Genomic DNA, 24,024 nt, shown 5'->3' with positions numbered 1-24,024 from the left:
GGCTATTTCAAAGTATCCAAACTAGTCTCCCTGCTTCCATAACTAATGTACGTGTGTGTAAGTGTGCACACATGTACATGCATGCATGTGTGTGTATGCTTTGATCAAAAGCCTCTAAAACTCACTACTACCAACAAAATAAAATCCAAATTCCTTGCTTGACATTCCATAACATCGCAGCCTAATATCAAACCACCTATCTGGCCTCACTTCCCACTACTAATGTGATAGACTGTGTTGTTGTTGTTGTTCAGTCGCTCAGTTGTGTCTGACTCTTTGCGACCCCATGACTACAGCAGGCCAGGCTTCCCTGTCCTTCACCATCTCCCGAAGCTTGCTCAAATTCATGTCCATTGAGTCCGTGATGCCATCCATCCACCTCATCCTTTGTCACCTTCTTTTCCTCCTGCCCTCAATCTTTCCCAGCACCAGGATCTTTTCCAATGAGTCAGCTCTTCACATCAGGTGGCCAAAGTATTGGAACTTCAGCTTTAGCATCAGTCCTTCCAGTGAATATTCAGGGTTGATTTCCTTTAGGATTGACTGGTTTGATCTCCATGGAGTTCAAGGGACTCTCAAGAGTCTTCTCCAACACCACGATTCAAAAGCATCAGTTCTTCAGTGCTCAGCCTTCTCTATGGTCCAATTTTCACATCCATACATGACTACTGGAAAACCAATAACTTTGACTATACAGACCTTTGTTGGCAAAGTGATGTCTCTGCTTTTTAATATGCTGTCTAGGTTTGTAATAGCTTTTCTTCCAAGGAGCAAGACTCTTTTAATTCATGACTGCAGTCACCATCTGCAGTGATTCTGGAGCCCAAGAAAATAAAATATATCACTGTTTCCACTTTTTCTCCATCTATCTCCCATGAAGTGATGGGGCTGGATGCCATGATCTTCATCTTTTGAATGTTTAGTTTTAAGTCAGCTTTTTCATGAATCTTCTCTTCACCCTCATCAAAAGGTTTTTAGTTCCTCTTCACTTTCTGCCATTAGAGTGGCATCATCTGCAAATGTGAGGTTGTTGATATTTAACTTAGTACTATGACTATGTTAATCTTGTTAGCATGTGAAATGAGCATAATTGTAAGGTAGTTGAACATTCTTTGGCATTGCCTTTCTTTTGAACTGGAATGAAAACTGATTTTTTGCAGTCCTATGGCCACCATTGCATTTTCCAAATTTGCTCTTACTCTACTCTTTCACTCTATAAGGTCTACTCAGTTTTTCCTGGACAGAGATTATGACTTGCTGCTTCCATGGCTCTGATCCCTTCCCTTAATCTTTTCTTAAATTCGAAGTCTTTTTTCTTCATGGCTCAAGATACATTCTCCTTGACTATCCAGGCAGTAGCTGTTCTGTTTGACTATAACCATAGCATTTTACATCATGACCCACAATATACAAGTTTCACAAATCTACATTTACCTTTACTTCAAGCAATGCTCTTTGGTATTTCCTATTCTATTCTATTTCTTTTTCAAATGACTCACTAAAATGACTGCACAGACTACTTAACGGGTTTCAACTTTCAGTTTAAAAAAACTTTTAATGCATCTTTTTAGACATGCAGTGGTAACTTAACCAAATCCTGGTATGAGGAAACTTATAACTATCAAACTACAGTGGCCTTAATCTTAATAGTACATGCATGCATGCTAAGTCACTTCAGTCATGTCCAACTCTGTGTGACCCCATGGACTGTAGCCCACCAGGTTTCCCCTGACCGTGGGATTCTTCTGCTGGCAAGAATGCTGATGTGAGTTGCCACATCCTCGTCCAGGAGACTTTTCCCAACCCAGCAATCAAACCTGCATCCCTTCTGTCTCCTTCATTGGCAAGCAGGTTTTAAAAAAAATTTTTTTTTTTACCACTAGTGCCACCTGGGAAGCCCAATCTTAATGGTAGGACAGGGTATTTTATATATCACTTTATCTACCATGATCCCAAACACAGTATCTATTAATCCTTACTGAAGAGAAAGACTATTTGCAATCAGACAGGATCATGATTAAGACTGTTTTGTGTTCCCATCATCTTGTTTCAAACTGTAGTTATGATGGTCAAAATGGTTAGTTTTCAACAACACTTTGATCTATTCTTTCTGCTCTCCTACCTTACAGGATTAAATAATGGTTTTGCAAGGTGAGAGAACACAGTAAGTATTCAACAAACACTCATTTTCACCTTTTCTGCAGAGATATGAGAAAATCTCTATATGGAGGACACCTACTACCATTCATTGGGTATGCTTCTCTTTTATCACAGATACTTGGGTACTTCTGCTCTGCCTAGGAAGGCATTATAAGTTCAGTGTCCTCATGCGGCCCTTTTAGATTTGCCAAAGTTGGGATAAGAGTAAGCCTTTTGTTTCAATGGAATGACAGTTATTAAGGTTGAATGGTCTCTCCTGCTGTCAGCACTAAGGTACTTGACCATTAAAGTTCTATTAAAGTTGTTGACTCTTTCAAAAACATCTTCAGTAATTTGAATTAAGAAAAATGAAAAAGCAATGAAGGGATCTAAAATCTGTATTGAATGGTTTCTTCTCTGGTAAAGGACCCAACTTTTAAGATAAGCCAATGGGGCAATGTTAATTCCTAATTCTCAAATCTCAAAGACTCAAAATTAATTTTACCATGAGATGATTCCCATAGCCTCCTGAGGAATGCAAAACATCTACAGGCATTTTACTTCCACCTCCTGAGTCTGTTATGACCCACTGCAGGTCTAGGGAGACAAGGCAAATACACAAGAAACAAATGCTCTCTATACCACCTAGACCAGGCTCAGGATTTTAGGCAGAAATAAGCCTCCAGGACCTATCCAAGAAAGAATCTGAATTTCTTTATCAGGTCTGAAACTTCCTAAAGGCTGCAGGCATCCTGGGGTAACTGTGGGCCAAAACAAACTACTCTGTGCTCCAGACCCTCTGAAATCTGGAAGTATGAACCTCAGCATTTGTTGGCAATTGTCTCCTCAAGGCCAGACCCAGGGCTTCAGCAATGTTAGGGCTTTGTTTAAGACAGCCATCTGGAATTACTCTATCATTCACTAACAATTTAAAATCACCTACTCTAATTCTCCTTGCATTGCTCCAGCAAAAGACACTAACTCAGAGAAGCTTTATATGCAAGATTTTTGAACTAAGCCCCCCCCCCAAAAAAAACCCAAAAATTTTGACATAAAAGTATTATATCTAGAATGGTAAAATTTCAAAAATATGAACTGCTTCAGGAATATTTTTTTCAGAATGAAAACAAAATCAAATCACTCTTTTGACAGTGAATTACTCTCATTACACTGAAAAGCAAATGAAAGGTAAAGCTAAAATTCTATTTATTTTAAAAGATGTCAAATCCAGGTTAAATTTTTTTTTTAACATGTCAAATAAAAACAGCACCTTGGAAGAAAGAGCTATTAAACAGAACTTGGTGGGGCCTTAAAAAGTATAATAACAAACAGGCTTAAATATTAACAATATTCTTGTGCTTTCTTGCTATTTGGCTAAAACATCTCCCTCCACCTTTAAATCATCCTGAGTCTACCAATATTTTTGCTTTTTTTTTTGTTAGATCCACTTTTCAGAAGTGGAGTACAGGTTATTAAAACTGGATTCTGCCTTTAGTACTCATCCTCTGACACATTCCACTAAATTAGAGATTTATTTATATTGATAAATACCCCTTTTAAAAACAAATATGGGGAAAAAAAGGTTAATTCTATATTACCTTTCAACCTCAAGGAAGAGAAGGAGGGAGGGGAAAAGAACAGGAGAGAAGGGAGAAAGAAGAAGACCTAATCTGAGGAAAAAAGACATTAGGACTACCCGAAGAGGACAGAAAAGGACAAGTGAACCATGCCTTAAAGAGGAAGACTAGGAAACCAGCCAGAAAGCCTTAGACCTAGGTAAGTCAAATGGAAACAAAAAGCCTTCACTGGACACAGCAGAGATTATGTACAGTTAAGGCGATAAAAGCTATGTATGTTACACCAGCACTATAGACAAGTACTAGATCAAACAATTTATAAGGTATATCAAAGTAATACTATGGGTGATAAGGTTATCAATAAGTCAGAATTGATATACAGAATGCATTAAACAAACTTTACGCAAGGATTTTAAAAGCTCCATTCCAAACAGTTTACTTAAAGAAAGAGTCTCTTTAGTTTTAAATGTTTTTGCTAGATTTCCAATGAGGGTCTCCCAAGAACCACATTCAAGTAGGTGAAATAATTATAAAAGCCACATGTTTATTATTATTTAAAACATATGGCTCAAAATACACTCTGTGCTCTAAAGGTCAAAATAAGGTTTTATTTTTAGAATCTTCAAAGCTGTCATATCTTGGTCTTTTTGCCATGTTTAAGCTAGCCAGATATTTCTTTTAATATGATAGAAATATAAGGCAGAAAAGAGATTCTTTAAAACAAAGCATTTCTTGCCAAACTGCTTTGCCTCAAACTAGCAAAACGTCTTTGACTAGACTACTGAACTATGCTTCAGTTTTATCCTTCACTTAATATTAAAGCTAACATCTTCTGAATACATGTCAAATGCTAGACACCAAGGTTACAAACTGAACAAAACAGAATCCCTACCTTTGAGGTAGTCAAAATCATTTGACAGAAAGAGACATATAAACAAGTAATTATAAGACTACCTGATTAAGCTTTATAATAGGATATATGAACAGAGCATTGTGCAAATAAAGTAGTAAAAGCCACTAAATCAGCCTGGAGGACTATGCTAAGCCTCTTCAAGAGAATTTGACATTTAAATTCATCTGCAATGAGGCAGTTGGGTTAATCAATCTGTAAGGACCCTTCTATTTAAAAAAGGGCAAGACAAAAAGTTGAAGGTCATAGAGATCTTGTTTGTCAAAAGGGCTGGTGTACCCAGCTATTCTACTTCTGGGTATTTATCCAAAGAACTTCCCTGTAGCTCAAACGGTAAAGAACCCGCCTGCGATGCAGGAGACAAGGGTTCCATCCCTGGGTTGGGAAGTTCCTCTGGAGAAGGGAATGGCAATACACTCCAGTATTCTTGCCTGGAGAATCCCATAGACAAGAGAACCTGGCGGGCCACAGTCCATAGGGTCACAAAGAGTCAAACACGACTGAGAGACTAATACATACACATCCGAAGGACAGGAAAACACTAATTTGAGAAGATATATGCACCCCTATGTTCACTGGAGCATTATCTACAACAGCAAAGATATGGACACAACCTAAGTGCCTACGGAGGGATGAATGGATGATACGGTATGTGTGTGTGGGGGGGCTCAGACAGGAAAGAATCTGCCTGCAATGTGGGAGACCTGGGTTTGATCCCTGGGGTGGGAAGATCCCCTGGAGGAGAGCATGGCAATCCACTCCAGTATTATTGCCTGGAGAATTCCCCATGGACAAAGGAGCCTGGCAGGCTACAGTCCACAGGGTCACAAAGAGTCAGACACAACTAAGTGACTAAGCACAGTGTATGTGTGTGTGTGTGTGTGTATATATACATGGGTGTGTGCACGCACACTAGTGCACATGATGGAAAACTATGCAATCATAAAAAAGAATGAAATCTGCCATCTGTGGCAATAGTAATGAACCTTGAAGGTATTATGCTAAGTGAAATAAGCCAGAGAAAGACAAATACCTATGATTTCATTCACGTGGAATCTAAAAAAGCAAAACAAACAAAATAAAACAAAAACAAACTTACAGATACAGAGAACAGAGTAGTGGTTACCAGAGGGGAAGGAGGTTGTGGCACAGTGTGACGTGGATGAAGGGGGTCAACTGTATGGTGATCACTTTTTAGTGCATACCGGTTCAAAATACAGTGCTGTACAGCTGAAACTAACATAACTTAAAAAACAGCTGATGTAAATAATTCCAGTGTCTTGCTTATTAATTTATAACCTCTGTATCCAAAAGAGAAGATTTTACTTGTACGATCCTCATCATCTCTCTCAAACTTGTCCTCTTACTATATTCCTTTTCTTGGTAAATAGTTAATACCATCTAAAACTTAAGCTTCTAGAGCCAACTAATCACCAATTTCTACTGATTATATTCCATACTAATTCTATATTCTGTCTATTTCCAATCGCTACCACTATCTCTTACAGTGGAGGCTGCCTATGGCCTCCAAAAGAGTTTTCCTGTCTCTGAGATCTCGTCTGCCAATCAACCAATTCTTTACATGGTAGCCAAAGTGATTCTTCCAAAACACAAATCTGATCATAAGACAATTCACCTTAAAATCATACAACTACTTCTATTGTCCCCAGAAAAAGTCCAAACTCTTCAGTATAACTGTCAACATCTGGCCTGGCTTGCCTCATGCTACAGTCTTTTATACTCATATTGAACTTCTTGCATGTGTGCATGCTTCTAAGTCGCTTCAGTTGTGTCTAACTTTTTGCAGCCCTATGGATTGTAGCACACCAGGCTGCTCTGTCCAAGGACTTCTCCAGGCAAGAATACTGGAGTGTGTTGTCATGCCCTCCTCCAGGGGATCTCCCTGACCCAGGGATCAAACCCACGTCTCTTACATCTCCTGCATTGATTGGCAGACAGGCTCTTTACCACTAGCATCACCTGGGAAGCAGTTTCCTCAATAAACAAAGCTCACTATCCTCTGAAAAGCATTCCAAGATTCCTTCAAGAGAGAATCAGGTGACCTTCAAAAATGTTCCTTCAGGATCCTCTGCTTCTCTACCACCATATTTACCACACTATACAGTATTTTAACTACTTATCTGTCTCCCGAAGGAAGCTATAAATTCCTTAAGGTCAGAAATTGCCTGACACATTCTTGCCTTTCTTATGTAAAGCATTACACCTGCCTGGCACTGACATATAAATGGTACTAGATAAAGATTTGTTGAATGCATGAATAAATGAATGAATGAAAGAACCAACTACAAAGAAAGAGAAGTGTCCTTTCACTTCTCTTTTTCACAAAAAGTCAGTGTCCTACAACTTGCCTTGACAGTTATTAGCAACATTACAGCAACCTAATCCTTTAGTAAGACCATATTTAAGCCATGAGCCTATCACAATTAACCTGTTTCTAAAGACAGAAATAAAGAAGGCTCAACATAAACCCAAAATTCAAATGAACTTGAAGTGTGTTTATGTCTTCCAGTTTAGACACCATAAACTTACTACTTTTGGGAGAGAATACACATGTATCAGAATTATGGTAGTTACACATGTAAAAAAGTTGTAACTACATATGCAATATTATATTTTCACAGATCAAGTGTTGAGTTTGCTTTTTAACATATATGAAAACTACACCTCATCACTGACTCACCGATTCTTTTCCAGCTCATTGTGTGTAGACCTAAAAGGGAGGGAAAAAAGGGGAAAAAGAGCGTTAGCCATGTTGTGTTGCTAAGGCTATAAAAAGGGGGGTTAGTTTAGGTATTGCTATATAAATTCACTGAGTGAATTTAACAATGCAATATATGGACAGAGTTTAGCTATCTCACTTGTCAAGAAGTAGTAATCTATGTTAATTAAGACTTCAGATAGAGCATATTCAGTAAACAACTAAATATTTTGAAATTAGAATCTCACTGTTATTTTTAATAAAATTAATATGAGCACATGTTCTCTTGCCCACTTCTAGGGTCCTACATTTTACTGGTTTGTAGACATTCTATTAGAAAATTTAATTCAAACATAATCCCATTCTTTTGTTTTTTAAAAAGCAGTGTATGTACTTCCGTGTCTTCTATCTCCATTTACCCACTCTTAAATAGGGATAGAAAAAGTTTTGGCCAGCACAGAAGCTGAAACAGGCTTGCCTTATTGCTAAGCGATATAGACAAATTCAAGCCTCTTTGTATGTGAAACATAAACCAAAAATGTCATACAAGGAAAAAACAACATCAACAGAAAAGATATATTACTAAAATTAAAAAACACAGTTTTAAAAGACTGGGAGGATATATCTCAAAATGCTAACAACAGTTGTCTTTGTGATTTTTTTCATTTCACTTACAACTATTTGTTATAATAATATTACTTACCATCTACTGAACAACAAGTCGAGTGTCTGCTGAACAGTTAACATATATTATCTCATTTCATCCTCCAAACAACCCTTGTTTTATAAACAAGAATACTGAGACTCAGAGAGGTAAAGAGACAAGATCTTGTTGTCCTAAGAGTTTTAAGTTGCAGCCATGATTTAAGCCCATGTCTTTCTTACTCCAAACCCCAACTTCTTTTTCTTTTATTAATTAATTTATTTATTTCAAACCCCAATTTCTTAACCACTGAGTGATGAGCAATATTGAAAAGAGATTAAGAGCACGGACTCTAAGGCCAGACTGCCTTGGATCAAATACTGTGTGGCCTTTTAAAAATCTCTTCATTTCTCTGTGCTCAACTCTATCATCTATGAAATAGGAAAATAACAATATTTGCCTCATAAGATTGTTATGAGAAATATACATGTTTACACTGAACAACAAAATGTAACTTGATCTAAAGTTAACCACTGTTAGAATTTATACTAAGTTCTCCTGAACAAACATTATTTTTATAACAACTTAGCATTAACAATAATAAAATTTTATAAAGAAAAATTTAAGTTCCTGTCATCAAAACTGAAACTTCAATCATTTAGTGTATTCTGATTAATGTCAAAAGCTTTCAGAATATTTCATTACTGATTACTATAATCTGATTTATTATTCTAATGGATATTTAATAATCAAATTCCTAAACTTCAACAATATATCAGTCTCATAATTTGTGGAAATTTTATTCACTGTCTTAGTTCAAGAGCCAAAAGGCTTCTTTGAGTTACTGTCTACTGTCCACCTTTTGCTCTTAGCATTATCGTAAGGTCCAAGTGACACATGATGAAAAAGACTGATCTTCATTCTCAACAGATTATCTTAATAAGAAAACACCTCTCTCAAAAGACAGAAATTTTAAAAAATCTCAGGATGCTTTAAGAGTTCAGTCAAATTAATGGCAAGGATATGTACAATTCAGAAGAAGATATAAAAACACAGACTTCTTAGTATAACACAAACTCAGACTTCAAAACTCAATTAATAAATTACATCCAAATCTCTACCACATAGAAGTATTTATATAAAGATTTAAGTTCTTTCTTGTTTGAATGAAATGTCAAACTAAATAAGTTAGAAGAGGTAATAGGTATATTTTAAAGAGATTTAAAACAAAAAACATTGTTCAAAATTTGAAAGGGTCATCAATAATAAAATTTCCCCAAAATAAGACATCCCCCCTTGGTGAGTAAATTTTGGTTTAATTGCCTTTTACTGGGAAGACAACTCAGAACAAGTAAAATAAAAACAATGAAATGCTAAAGTAATAAATGAAACAATCTATTTAGAGAGAAGCATTTACCATATACTTATTTCAAACAGTACGGCATCCCACATATGGCGTTAAATGCAAAAGATACATAACGCAAAGATAACCAATTGCTGAATTCCAGTATTATACTGAACCTATTATCAAAGCTAGCACCAAAAGAACGTTATCTGAACCACTGCTGTGAACAAAATTAAAACAGCAGGTTTTTCCCACCTCTTTCGGATTTTTATTATTTATCTTCTTCCTAAAAAATATTAAATGATAGCTAAGAATATGAACTTTTTCACAAAACCAGAAAACACATGCCATATCTAGTTATACCACTAGTAAAATTTAACAAGATTTCCAAATACCAAAAGGCAAAAATAATCACATATATACTAACCTTTATCATACTGCCATGTTCCTTCAATTTTTAAAAAATCCATCAATATTGTTTACTCCTATTTTGATGACATTTTTGCCTCTAATATCAGGTCAACAAATACTGCACATTTTCAATGTTCAAAACTATCTCAGGTTGCAAGAAATCAAAGTCTCTAGCTGGTAGATTAAGACATATACAGGAATAATTATGTAAAATAAATTAGGCAAAATAAATATATGAAGAAAGGTACAAAGTATTCTGGGAGTTTAAAGGCAGCAATGTTTACTTATAAATGGGGCTCTCAGAAAATGGGGCTTTAGAAAAGGGAGCATTTGGTCTGGGGCTTACATGATGATTACATCTGCTACTACCAGAAACTAGACCTGGTAGGGAGAAGACATTTCAAGTGTGGAAAGGATATAGCAGAAGCAAAACAAGCTGAGCTGTGAAGTCCAAAGCAAAACCACAGAATAAAAATGGAAAAGAAGTTCTGAGTTTAAATATTAGCCCTATCACTCACATTAGCTGTAGAACTTTGAACAAATTATTTAACTTTTCTAATTAACAGTTTTCTCATTTGTAAAACTGGAGTAACACCACATGCCTTGACTGGGTTACTCTGAAAATTAGAGAGTAATGTAAAAGCATCAGCATATAGTAACCATTCAGTAAATGCCAGTCACTGCAAATATTCTTATTATTTTTAACAAGACTGAAAATATACTACCTAAAACAATGTTAAACATATTACTTGGGGCAACAAATTGAGAGTTCTCAGTAACACTTGGAATTAGCCTGGAAACAAACAATAATGATTAAAAAAGAAACTAAAGGAAAATAAGTGTTTTGATCATTTAGTTGACTATGAGGACACTGGAAGACTGAAAGTATGACAGAGAGGAAGATGTCTAACTACACATACATGGAGAAAATAATGACCCAAATAGTGCTGGCAAACAGAGTGGCTGAACAAATCACATCCCAGCACATGCAGAAGCAACCTTCCTGAGGTTGCTTCCCTGAGCCCACGTGTCCAACCAAGTCTCTCCAATAATATGCCATTAAAATACTCCATTATGATAAATTCCCTACAAAGCTGGAATGTTCTGAATAATCCATCTGGTTAGCACACCTTTCTTCTCCTAACAAAAATGCACCTCTGAGAGTAAACACTATGAACTGTCTTCCTTTCAGACACCCTGAATGCTTAACAACTTCCAAGGACAGGGATAAAGACATTTCTATCATTTATCATCAAATCACAGATAATCTTTTTCACAAATAACATCCCTTTAAGAAGACATGGTAACACATTTCCTATTTGAATGGGAGTCATTATCTCAACCAGATCTGTGATTTTTCATTGACTACAACACTGCTCTAACACATAAACTTTTAATTCTTCAGGGTGCAGTTTGGTGGCAGTCAATGAAATGAAGCATAGAATTGAAATTGCACAAAATGGTACTGTTTGGCTCAAGACTAGTACCACCACAGAAGGAAAATAAAAGATTCCATTCCCAGAATTAATATTCTTGTCCAACAAAAGACCTCCATCTTTGTTGGATTAATGAGCCAACCCCTAATTTGTTAACATTCTCATTTCACTTACTTTCCAATCCTGAAGTGCCTAAGGGATGGTGTCCTCCTCACAATGAAAAAAACACATTTTATGAAGCTAAATGAGTATTTTCTAACTGTATCCTAAAGCTTATACTTCAGCTCTATTAGAGCAGAGGGTTCCGAAGTATATACCTGAAGGGGGTTGAAAAAGAATTAGCTGAATAGTAAAACTTCTATTTCTGTTTATTATTCTTCTTAACTTATATACATAACCTTAATACTCTGGTATTTATAAATATTAGTACAGCAATACATGTATAAACTTATGAATACATACAAATATATTAGGTATATTGAATTTTTTGCTGCTAGTGGTATATAAGTGGTCAATAAAGTTTGAAGAACACTATAATAGAAGAATGAAGAAGGCACTGGCAACCCACTCCAGTACTCTTGCCTGGGAAATCCCATGGAGGGAGGAGCCTGGTAGGCTGTAGTCCATGGGGTCGCAAAGAGTGGGACATGACTGAACGACTTCACTTTCACTTTTCACTTTCATGCATTGGAGAAGGAAATGGCAACCCACTCCAGTATTCTTGCCTGGAGAACCCAGGGATGATGGAGCCTGGTGGGCTGCCATCTATGGGGTTGCACAGAGTAGGACATGACTGAAGCAACTTAGCAGCAGCAGCAGAAATAGAAGAAAATCATGCTTACTGCCAATAAAGTAATTCTTTCAAAGAAGTAGTTTTATACATTTGTTTCTATCATATTTTTTTTAAAAAGTTTTAAATATTCTTAAAAATCCATTAATGACAGTAAAACTTGAATACTGTAGATTTTTAGGGAAAATGCCTCTTAAGAAATGTACTCCTCCTTTCATAACAATAACAAAAACAACCACAATAACTAAGACCATAAAAAAGCAAGTGCCTAAAAGGGATGCATAGCAATAACAATAACAACTTTTTCTTAAAACTTACATATCAAAGTTGAATATAAGCATATCTTATGACTCAGCATTTCCCCTTGGAAGCATATACCAATCTAATACACACACACACACACACAGATGTTCATTAAAGGACATAAGAGAATACTCCTTCTTTTCATACTAACCAAAAACTGGAAACCCAAATGTCCATCAACAGTATTAGGTTGGTACAAATGTAATTACGGTTTCTGACCATAAATTTTAAATCATTATAACTAGACTCAAACACATCTTTATTAATCAAAATAGGAACCAATACCATCAACACATTTCTGCCAATGAAAAATAAGTTTGTTTATTCCTATAGCATCAAAATCATGTCTCAGGATTTGACAAACTCTTGGAAAGCATTTTCTGCATCCTTCTGGTTATAGAATTTTTTTCCTGCAAAAAATTGTCACGATGCTTGAAGAAGTGGTAGTTGATTGGCGAGAGGTCAGGTGAATGAAGTGGATGAGGCAAAACCTGGTAGCTCAACTCGTTCAACGTTTGAAGTGTTGGTTGTGCAACTTGCTGTCAGGCCATGTAGTGGAGAAGAATCAGGCCCTTTCAGTTGACCAATGCCAGCTGGAGGCGTTTTAGTTTCCAGTGCATCTCATCGATTTGCTGAGCATACTTCTCAGATGTAATGGTTTCGCAGGAATTTAGAAAGCTGCAGTGGATCAGACTGGCAGCAGATCACAAAACAGTGACCATGACCATTTTCTGGTGTAAGTTTGGCTTTGGGAAGTGCTTTAGAGCGTCTTCTCAGTTCAACCACTAAGTTGGTCTTTTGATAGTTGTCATATAAAATCCACTTTTCTTTGCACATCACAATCCGGTTGAGAAATGTTTCATTGTTGTTGTGTAGAGTAAGAGACGACAACACTTCAAAATGACAATTTTCTTGGTTTGCGGTCAGCTCATGAGACACCCACTTATGGAGGTTTTCCATCTTTCCAATTTGCGTCAAATGCTAAATGACGGTAGAATGATTGATGCTGAGTTCTTTGGCATCTTCTCATGTAGCTGTAAGAGGATCAACTTCAATGATGACTCTCAATTGGTCATTTCTACTTTTGATGGCCAGCCACTGCACTCCTCATCTTCAAGGCTCTCTTTTCCTTTGCAAAATTTCTTGAACCACCACTGAACTCGATGTTCATTAGCAGTTCCTGTGCCAAACGTGTTGTTGATATTGCGAGTTGTCTCCTCTGCTTTACAACCCATTTTGAACTCAAATAAGAAAATCACTCAAATTTGCTTTTTGCCTAACATAATTTCCATAGTCTAAAATAAAATAAACAGCAATGTCATTAGCAAAAGACACGAAGTGAGAAATGCACATTAAAATGATGCATAACGTAATGACATTTATTTAAGAATGTATTCCAATATCAAATGGCAAATTTCAACAATGCAAAACTGCAGTTACTTTTGCACCAACTAACAATGGATGAATAAATTGTGGAACATTCATATAATGTAATACTATAGAGCACTGATAATGAACAACTATCATGCAATAACATGGATGAATTTTCATAATTTCAACACAATTCTGAATGAAAAAAGGCAGACACAAAAATACATACTGCATAACTCCATTCAAATACAGTAAAAAGCTGGCAAAACTAATGGTATCAAAAGAAGACTGGTGGTTACCTCGGGTGGGGCTGACAGTAAGTCTATAATATCTTATTTCTTCACCTTTGTGAAAATTCATCAAGCTATACACTTAGGATTTATATACTTTTCTGTATGTACACTTTCAAAAAAGATGAAAAAATTTAAAAGATAACACATCAATTAAATTGAGTAAAAATCAGTTATAAGTACTAAAATCATACAGAGTAAGTTCTCTAAGTAGAAATCAATAACAAGAAGAAAACTAGGAAAATAGCAATACTTAGAAAATGAGTGCCAAATCAAAGAACAAATGACAGAGAAATTCGAAGATATTCTGAACTGAATAATGAAAACACAACATACCAAAATTTGTTGGATGTATCTAAAGCAGTACTTTTAAATATTTAGCATTAAATTCTTCTGTTAAAAAAAAAAAAAGGCTAAAAATCAATGGTCTAACTTCAACCTTAAGAAGCTACAAAAAGAAGAGCAAATTAAACCCAATGAAATACAGGAAGAAACTAAGAAGCTGCAGGTTAAAAAAGAATCACAAAGAAAACAAAGTATCTTCAGCTGGATGATAAAGAAATACAATATTTCAAAATTTGCAGAGTGCAGCTAAAGCAGTGTTTAGAAAAAAATGTTTCTAGCTTTAAATCCTTTGGGGTAGGAGGCAGAGGTGAAGTACAAAATCGATTCTTCCACCTTTAGAAGGTAGAAAGGAACCAAACTAAGCCTACAGAAGGTGAGTAATGGATCTCAACTGGGGGCTGTTTTTCCCACCAGAAGATATCTGGTCATGTCTGGAGATATTTTGGGGCTTCCCTGGTGGCTCAGCAGTAAAGAATCAGTGTGCAATGCAGGAGCTGCAGGAGACACAGGTTCAATCCCTGGGTTGGGAAGATTCCCTGGAGGAAGACATGGAAACTCACTCCAGTATTCTTGCCTGGAGAATCCCATGGACAGAGGAGCCTCGTGGGCTACATCCCACAGGGTCGCAAACAGACACAACTGAAGCGACCTAGCACGCATGCATGTACAGAGATATTTTTGGTTATCATACGGGAGAGATACTACTGTATTCTGTGAGGAGAGGCCAGGGATGCTGCTAAACATATTAATGATGCTCAAAACAGAATTATTTGGTCCATAATGTCAATAGTACTGGGGTTGAAAAACTCTCAAGTAGAGGAAGAAATAAGAAAGTCAATAACAGGAATTAACAAAATAGAAGACAGGAAACTAGAAAGAGTATCAAAAAAGCTAGGAGTTTATTTTAAAAAAAAAAAAAAGTAAAACTGATGAACCTCTTCAGAGATTAATGAAGAAAAAAGGCAAAAATTACCAATACAAAAAATTCCCAAACAAACCAATTATCAGGGATGAAGGAGAGCACATCACTACAGATCCAACACACAATAAAGGGTAATAAGATACTATTATGAATAGCTTTATGCCAAAAAATTCCACATTGAGATGAAATGGACAAATTTCTTAAAAAGATAAAAATTATCAAAATTAACTCAAGAAGAAACAGAAACCATGAATAGTCTTGCATCTATTAAAGAAATTGAATTTATAATAAAAAACCTGCCCACACACAAAAAAACCCTCCAAGCCCAGAAGTATTCATTGGCAAATTTTACCAAGCATTTATGGAATAAATCATACTAATTCTACAGAAACTATTTCAAAAGATAAAGGAAATGGGAACATCTCCCAAATCATCTTGAGGATTGTATTACCCTGATATCAAAACCTGACAAATTACACTGAAAAACAAAACCACAGATTACCATTCCCTTATGAACACAGACACAAAAATTCTTAACAAAATACTAGCAAATTTATAGAAACTATCAGTTTTATAATTAAAAAGAAAAAAACCTTGCCTGGCTTCGTCTCAAATTCCAAGGACAGAGCTTCTGAACCCTTGAAATTTCCTCAGTTATAGGAATTTCCTCAGTTAGAGCCCTTGGACCACAACTGAGTTTGTGCTAAGGAAATGACTTTAAATCAGGCGCTGGTTATGCCAGAAAGATCAATCATATAATTAGAGGATTTGGGCTTTAATCAACTGATAGCAGCCAACCTTTGGGGAGAAGAAGGTCAGCAGAGATGGAGTTCAATCACATGGTCAAGGATTCAATGAATTGTGACTACATAATAACATGGGGAAAAAACAAAAACAAACCTCTAGAATCCAAGGTTCAGATGAGCTTACTGGTTGAGGAATACATCAATCTGCCAGGAGGGTAGGGCATTCTAATTCTCTAGGAAGAGGACACAAGTTCCATGCCCAGGACTCGCTCAGACCTCACCCTGCGCATTTCTTCATTTGGCTGGTCCTGATTCATATTATTTATAATAAAACTTGAAATCATAAATATAGTACTTTCATGAGTAGTTCTAGTAAATTACTGAACCTGAGGGGACTGTGGGAACCCTTAAATTTGTAGCCAATTGGTCAGAAGTTTCGGTGGCTGGGACCTCTTGAACTCACATCTGGTATCTGTAGTGAGGTTACTCATGTTGAGGACTGCACCCTTAAACTCGTGGTGTCTGCTAACTAAAGATGGTTAGCAGCAGGATTGCAAAATATACCATGATCAAATAGGGTTTATTCTAGGAATGCAAGATTAGTTTAAGATTCAAAAAACTCCATCAATGTAATTAACCATATTAATAGAATAAAAAAGAAAACCCATAGTATAATCATAATAGATGAAGAAAAAGCATTTGACAAAATTCATACATCCATTCATGATAAAAGCTTTCAACAAATTAGGAAAGAAAGAAATTTCCTCAACTTGTTAAAAGGCACCTACAAAAAAACTACAGTTATACTCAGAGGTGGAAAAATACATGTATTCCCATTATCAGAAGCAAGGCAAAGATGTTTCCTCTCATCAGCTTCTGTTCAGTACTAGAAGTCCTAGCCAATGAAATAAGGCAAGAAAAATAAATATCATACAGAATGGCAAGGAAGAAGTAAAAAGAGCTTTATTGTACTGTGCTGTCATTTCAGTCATTCCAACTCTTTGTGACCCTATGGACTATAGACCTCCAGGTTCTTCTATCCATGGGATTCTCCATGGAAGAATACTGGAATAAATAACATTATTCAGTGTATATTTAGAAAACTCTAAGGAATATGCAAATTACTATAAATAATAAGTGAGTTCTCCAAAGTCAGTTTATAAAGCCAATATACAAAATTCAATGGCCATTTACAACAGCATCAAAAAATATTAACTACTGTAACAAATATGTACAAAATGTACAAAAATGTACAAAACTCAGCAAAATATGTGCATTACCCATACTATTAAAAAACCACAAAATATTGTTGAATTAGGAAAAAAAACCCCTAAATAACTGAATAAATGGGGAGATATACCATGTCCACACAACAAAAGATTCAATTTTGTTCAGATGTGTCAAGTCCCCCCAAATTAATCTAGTGATTCAATGCAATCTCAATCAAAACTGCAGTAGGCTTTGTTATATAAACTGAAAAGCAGATCTGATAATATATGTGAAAATGCAAAAGACCTACAACAGTAAAAGGAACTCTTGAAAAAGAAGAACCAATTTGGAAGACTTACACTACCTTATTTCATGACTTATTAGAAAGACTACAGCAATTAAGATAGTGTGGTTTTGTAGTAAATATAAATATTTAGATCAATGGGACAGAATAGAGAGTCCAGAATTATTCACATATATGTGGTCAATTCATTTTTTATGAAGATGCCAAGGCAATTAAATGTAGAAATGCCTTTCCAATAAATGATACTAAAACAATGGCCATTTGCCAAAAAATGAACTTCAACTTTTACCTTATACCATCTATAAAAAAATTTAACTCTAAATTAATCTGAGATCTAAATGTAATACTAATATTATAAAACTGCTAGAATAAAAACATTAAGAGAAAAATTTTATGATCTTGAATTATGCAAAGATTTCTCAGGACATAACAAGCATGAACTTTAGAAGATAAACATGTAAACTGAACTTCATCAAAAAATACAACTTTTGTTTTTCAAAAGACACTATTAAGAAAATGACAAAGGCAAACCACTGAGGACAAAACATATGCAAACCACATATGTAATAGAGAACTTGTATCCAGGATTTACAAAGAAATCTTAAAACTTAATAAGAAAACAACTCAATAATATAAAAAGCAAAAGATATGAACAGAGACCTCACCAAAGAAGATATATCAGTGGCAAACACACAACAAATGTTCAAAATTACTGGGAAAGTGCAAAGTAAAATAGTGAGATACTATGACACACCCACTAGAATGGCTAAAATTTAAAAGACTGACAATACCAAGTGCTATCCAGGATTTGGAGTTACTGGAAGTACCCTACACTGCTAGTCAGAATGGAACATGGCCCAGTCACTGTGGAGAATAGTTTGGTAGTTTCTTTATAAAGTTACATACACAGTTACTATGAGACCCAGAATTCTAGGTAGCTAAGAAAAATGAAAACACATTTCCACAGAAAGATCTGTTCGTAAATGTATACAGCATCTTTTCTTATGATAGCTAAAAACTATACACAACCTAATGTCTATCAACTTGTAAATGATTAAACTTGGTAGATTCATACAATGGACTCAGCAATATAAAGGACTTAACTATTGAGTCACAGGACAACATGAATGAATTTCAGACAATATTACACCAAGTGAAAGAAGTCAGACACAAAATAGTATATATATGATTCCACTTATATGAAATTCTAGAAATGGAAAAACTATAGTGACAGAAAACACATCAGAAAGTGGAGATAGGAAACTGACTATAGGAGCATGAGATAATAACGCTTGAGGTGATAAAAAAAAAAAGTTCTGTACATAATTGTCTTGGAGGTTGTATGACTTTATACACATCAAGTCACTGAATCATAACCTAAAAATTGAGGAATTTTACTATTACACTGCAACAAAACAATTTTTTAAAGTTATTAATCTCATCCTGCAATTGGGGCAATACCTCTAATCTACCGCAGAGTACTCAAGAATGAGACTAAGACATCATTTCCTTATTCCAGAAATCTAATAATAAAAATTACTAGAAAGTGCATATTTTTAAAACATAAGTTATTTGGAGACTATCTGGACTTTTCATCTACTTAATTTTTTTTCATTTCTGGCAAATGATTAATCTGCTGTCAGTAAAGAGTATAGACAGTCAAATCTTCTTCCTCATAACAGGCAGTCAACAGATAACAAGCAGGGTAAGTTTATAACTTAGAAATATGAAAGCAAACAGCAGAAGAAACTGTTAAATTAGTGGAAGCAGCAGCCTCTAGGAAGCAAAAATTGGATGAGGAGAGATGAGGCAGGGGAGTGTTATTTTTCTTTATAAGCCAATTAGTATTAACTTTTAAAACTATATATACTCTTTTTTAAATATTAAAAATAAATGTAAAATAAAAGATAACAGCTCTCTATTCTTAGTGCCAGAAATTAAGATGCATCTAATACATACTAAAGTTATACAATATTTGTGAAATAATCACGTCTTAGGTTAAAAAAAAGCAATAATGGAAACCACAGAGAATTGTGAAGATTAAAAATAATGCTCTTAAACGTATTTTCAAAAGTTCAAACAAGACACTTAAGAAGACAAACCACTAATCATCTAGACTGCTTCAACATTCTACAAATCCTTTAAATGGAAAAAATATCAGTGATTTCCTAAATCATTTGACTTCCAAATTGTAATTCAGTATTTTAGGAAGGACTCAGGCATGAAATAAACATTCGGTAGATACTCATTGAAGGGAAGAAAATCAAGTGGTACCATAATTAATAGCACTACTCATAACAGAAAACCCATAGATCCTAATTTCCATTGTTAATATACTCCATTCTTTGCTACAGTGCTAGAAGCAAACATAGATGTTATATGTGTATCTATTTCAAAGAACCTAACTGTCTAAAGGAAATATATCACATAAAAAAGTGATTAACCACTACAACACTGTAAAGTATTAACCTCCAACTAACAAAAATAAAGGGGGGAAAAAAAAAGTGATTCTCAAAGGGAATAAGGGAGGAGAGGTTGGCAGGAGAGCTGAATTCTTGCTCTGGCTGCAGCAGGAGAATGGAGGTGACACTCCCCACTCCTTACTGGTTTATTTCAAGTTTTAAAGGAATCACTGCTGTAGAGATCATTTTGTATTATATGCGTGCCTGTGCGCTCAGTCGCATCCAACTCTTTGTGACCCCATGGACTGTAGCCTGCTAGGTTTCTCTGTCCATGGAATTTTCTAGGCAAGAATACTGCAGTGAGCGGCCATTTCCCACCCCAGAGGATCTTCCTGACCCAAGGATTGAACTCTTGCATCTCCTTCATTAACAGGTGGATTCTTTACCACTGTGCCAACTAGGGAGCTCTTTGTAATACATGGAAATAATAAATCACTATTCTGTATACTAGGAACTAATACAGTATTGTTAGTCAATTATACTTCAAAAAACAATCAAGCTCATAGAAAAGGAGATCAGATTTGTGGTTACCAGAGGCCAGGGGTCAGGGGAGGGATAATTGGATGAAGGCAGTCAAAGATATAAATTTCCAGTTAGAAGGTAAGTATCAGGGATTTAACATACAACATACATGAAAGTTGTTAAGAGAGTAAATTCTAAGAGTTCTCATCACAAGAAAACAAAAATTTTTTTGTTTCATTTTGTATTTATATAAGATGAATGTTCCCTAAACTTACTGTGATAATTACTTCACGATGTATATAAGTCAAATTATTAAGTTGTAAACCTTAAATCTATATAGTGCTATATGTCAATCATATCTCAATAAAATTGGAAGAAATAAAAAAGGAATCATTGCTTAATATTCATTCATCCATTCCATCTTTAGTTCTTCTTAGCATTTGTCATATGTTCAAGATCCTTCACTATTTTACTGCAATAAACAAGACAGGTAATCTTTTTTTCAAAGTTTTACTGATATATATTATAAAATTCACCCATCTTAAGTGTTTTTGTAAAAAATCCAATGAGTTTTTGTAAACTTACATATTTGTGTAACCATTACCACATTCCACTTTTAGAACACTTTTATCACTCCCAAAATTGTCCATCTGCAGACAATCTCCATTCCCAGCCCTCATCTACCACTAATCTGTTTTCTGTCTCTATAGTTCTGCCTTATAAATACAAATTTCATATAATGGAGTAATGCAAATATGTACTCTTATATATCTGACTTTGTTTACATACTTTTTTGTGTTTCATCTATTTTGTCATATGTATAAGCACTTTTTTTATTAATTACTGGGTAGTATTCCATTGTATAATGTACTATATTTTGTTTATCCACTCACTAGCTGACGGACATTTCAACTGTTTCCAACTTTTGGTGACTATGAATTAATGCCATGACCATGCATGTTCAAGTCTTCCTGTGGGCTCCTATAGGAGATCTTCATCTTACAGGACAGTTGCCTTACACTTGTTACACTTTACCATTAACATCCAAGTTATTTTTCACATTTGTAAAATGGCCAACAATATGAAGCACACAATGATACTTAATAAATATTAAATTCCTACTGATATTTAAAATGTTTGTTAAAAGAATAAAAGAAACATGTTACTCAGCTATTTCTGATAATATGGGTCTTAAAATGTTAAAAAAAAAAAAAAAACCACATAATTTTGTCTCCATGTATACCTGTTACAGAATAAAACTATTAAACATCCCTAGACCCATTTCATACAAAGCAATCAATTAAGCCTAAGCTTTTCTAAAAGTCTTCTCAAAATTATGTCAACATTTGGTTTAAATGTTACCTTCAGGTCTACATAATCATGCTCAAAGTATTCGGTCATTCATTTACTTAGTGTTTATTGAGTACCTACACTGGAAATATAAGTACTCTAAAATTTCAGTCTCTTCTCTTATGTAGCTCACATTCCATCATCCATTTTTTTTGTTAAGTAAAGTAAATAAATAAGGCAGAATTTATTAAGAAAATTGCACCTATACGCTATACCTGGGGCACTATATTCTTACAATGTTAGATAACCACTATGTAACTCTTTTAAAGTACATGCATATGTATGGCTGTCCTTTTGCTGTCCACCTGAAATTTTCACAACATTGTTAATTGGGCATACTTCAATATAAAATGAAAGTTTTTAAAAAGTGTTTTAAGTTTTATACAAATAAATCATTCTGTTTCTTTAAACAGTCAGTGGACTAAATACAGTGTTTGGTAAATTCCATTAAAATACAGACTGAGCTTTAGGTAAACACCTCCCCCCCTTGCCCAATAAACAATGATTCTATAGAAAAATGAAATTCAAAAACTTCTTTTTGTATAACGCTATTTACAGAAATGTAACCTGCCTTCCAAAAGACAACTGAGTGGGTAACATGTTAAAATGATAAAATGAAGTACACCAAACCTTTAGAGACAGAACTAGAAATCTACATTTTAAATTGTAACTTACATGCATTTACTGTTACCAACAAGACTATAAAAATCAATCCAAAAGACTAAGTATTAATGACAGTATATTATCTGGAGTTTTTGTGAAGACTGAAGATCACTTGTTCTGTTATTCACATAGAAGACATAGGATTATGGTGACCAAAATTAAAAACCTAAAAATTTACTTCTTGTAATACCAAGGTAAACTTACCACATTTTACTCTCCAGTCTCTTTTATTACATAAAAGGAAAAGTTCCTTAAAGTTCCTCAAAGAGAATCCTAAATTGCCCCTGTCTAATTAATCAAAATGAGAGTAAAGGAAAATCAGTTGCTTTATCAAAACATATGACTGACTAAAGACTAAAATTATGTTCTTCTATAATTTAAAAATGCTCATTTCAAATGGCTTCAAAGCTCTCATTATGTGGCCTCCACAAATGGTGTTTACATAGTGCTCTCAAAAGACTATCAAAAGTATTTCCCATGATAAACAAAGACAAGGAAATAAATACCACATGGAAATCCTTTTATACAATGTCATAAAATTAAATAAAAAGAAAATCCATAGTACTTTTCCCTGAAATGTATGCAGTAATGTTAATAACAAAATTGTCTACTAAACCAAATAATTTCTCTTATAATAAATTCATTACTTAGACAAAACATAAGAAATTTCACCCTAACACTATGTTATGGAATCCCTATATCTCTTTGAATGCACATTAAGTTTAATCAGTGAACAAGTATATACTGTGAATGTATAGCATTTTCACAGTAACCTATTGTAATCTTTTTATTGTAACCTTTTGTAAAAAACTAAACCACCAGTGCGCTCTCAGAATGGAACTTGTTCATATGCAGGAGACTTCCTATAGGAGAGAAGTCTGCAACTCAGAAAAGGGCCCTCATCTGGCCATACTGCTACCTTGATCTTGTACCTCTCACTAGCCTCCAAAACTGTGAGAAGTAAATTTCTGTTGTTTACAAGCAAAAAAAAAAAATTGTAAACAAATTTAAGCTATCTACTTATCCTCTGTACCAGCATCTGACATAAATAAAAACTGCCCTGTCTATAACATCTTACTGACTTGTATTATTTATCATTTTTACTATATACACTCTTTCCAAATATGCCACAAGCATGCATAAAACAATTCTATGTATAAGTTCAATAAATTTGGTTATAAATTACTTTAAGAGAACAGTTTCAATAGCTAGCAAATAAGGAAGCAAATTGGAAAGGGTAAAAAAGAGCTCTGGTGGGAAAGCATTAAAGCAGGAGGTACAGACCACACACCTCGGGCACTTCCCAGAGCAGACACGGAGAACACTAAAACGCATAAAATTCAGGTTGTAGTCACTGAGTCTCGGTTTTTAGGCAGATTATCACTAAGGACTGTTTGCTGATTCCAGAGAAACAAATCCCAGGGATTTTACTCATCTTCTAGTTGTACCTGTAAAAGTTACTTTGCATATCAGTCCAGTTTCCTTATTAATAAATAAAGAAATAAATTCCACTTATGTTCTGAAATTCAAAAGAAATAATAATGTACACTAAAGGGCTCTGTACACAACTAGTACATTAAATGCAAAGTGTTACTGTTACTATTATTGAAAATGGATTCCACCCTTT

The 24,024-nt window shown here is 34.8% G+C and overlaps 1 protein-coding gene across 4 annotated transcripts in view; it reads right to left on the bottom strand.

Moving 5' to 3' along the window:
- Positions 1 to 24,024, bottom strand: part of MXI1 (MAX interactor 1, dimerization protein) — a 96,207-nt gene that overhangs the window by 47,274 nt on the left and 24,909 nt on the right. For all 4 annotated transcript variants that reach the window (XR_010661558.1, XR_010661559.1, XM_065923299.1 and 1 more), the window contains exon 3: positions 7,328 to 7,357. Coding sequence is in view for 2 of the 4 variants with exons in the window: in XM_065923299.1 (XP_065779371.1) it covers positions 7,328 to 7,357 (30 nt within the window). In the remaining 2 variants the exon portion in view is untranslated. The remainder of the gene's footprint in view (positions 1 to 7,327; positions 7,358 to 24,024) is intronic.

Source organism: Muntiacus reevesi, chromosome 2 (assembly GCF_963930625.1).
Source record: "Muntiacus reevesi chromosome 2, mMunRee1.1, whole genome shotgun sequence".
Taxonomy (NCBI): domain Eukaryota; kingdom Metazoa; phylum Chordata; class Mammalia; order Artiodactyla; family Cervidae; genus Muntiacus; species Muntiacus reevesi.
The sequence above is the reverse complement of the archived record's forward strand: the minus strand, read 5'-3'. Positions and strand labels throughout refer to the sequence as shown.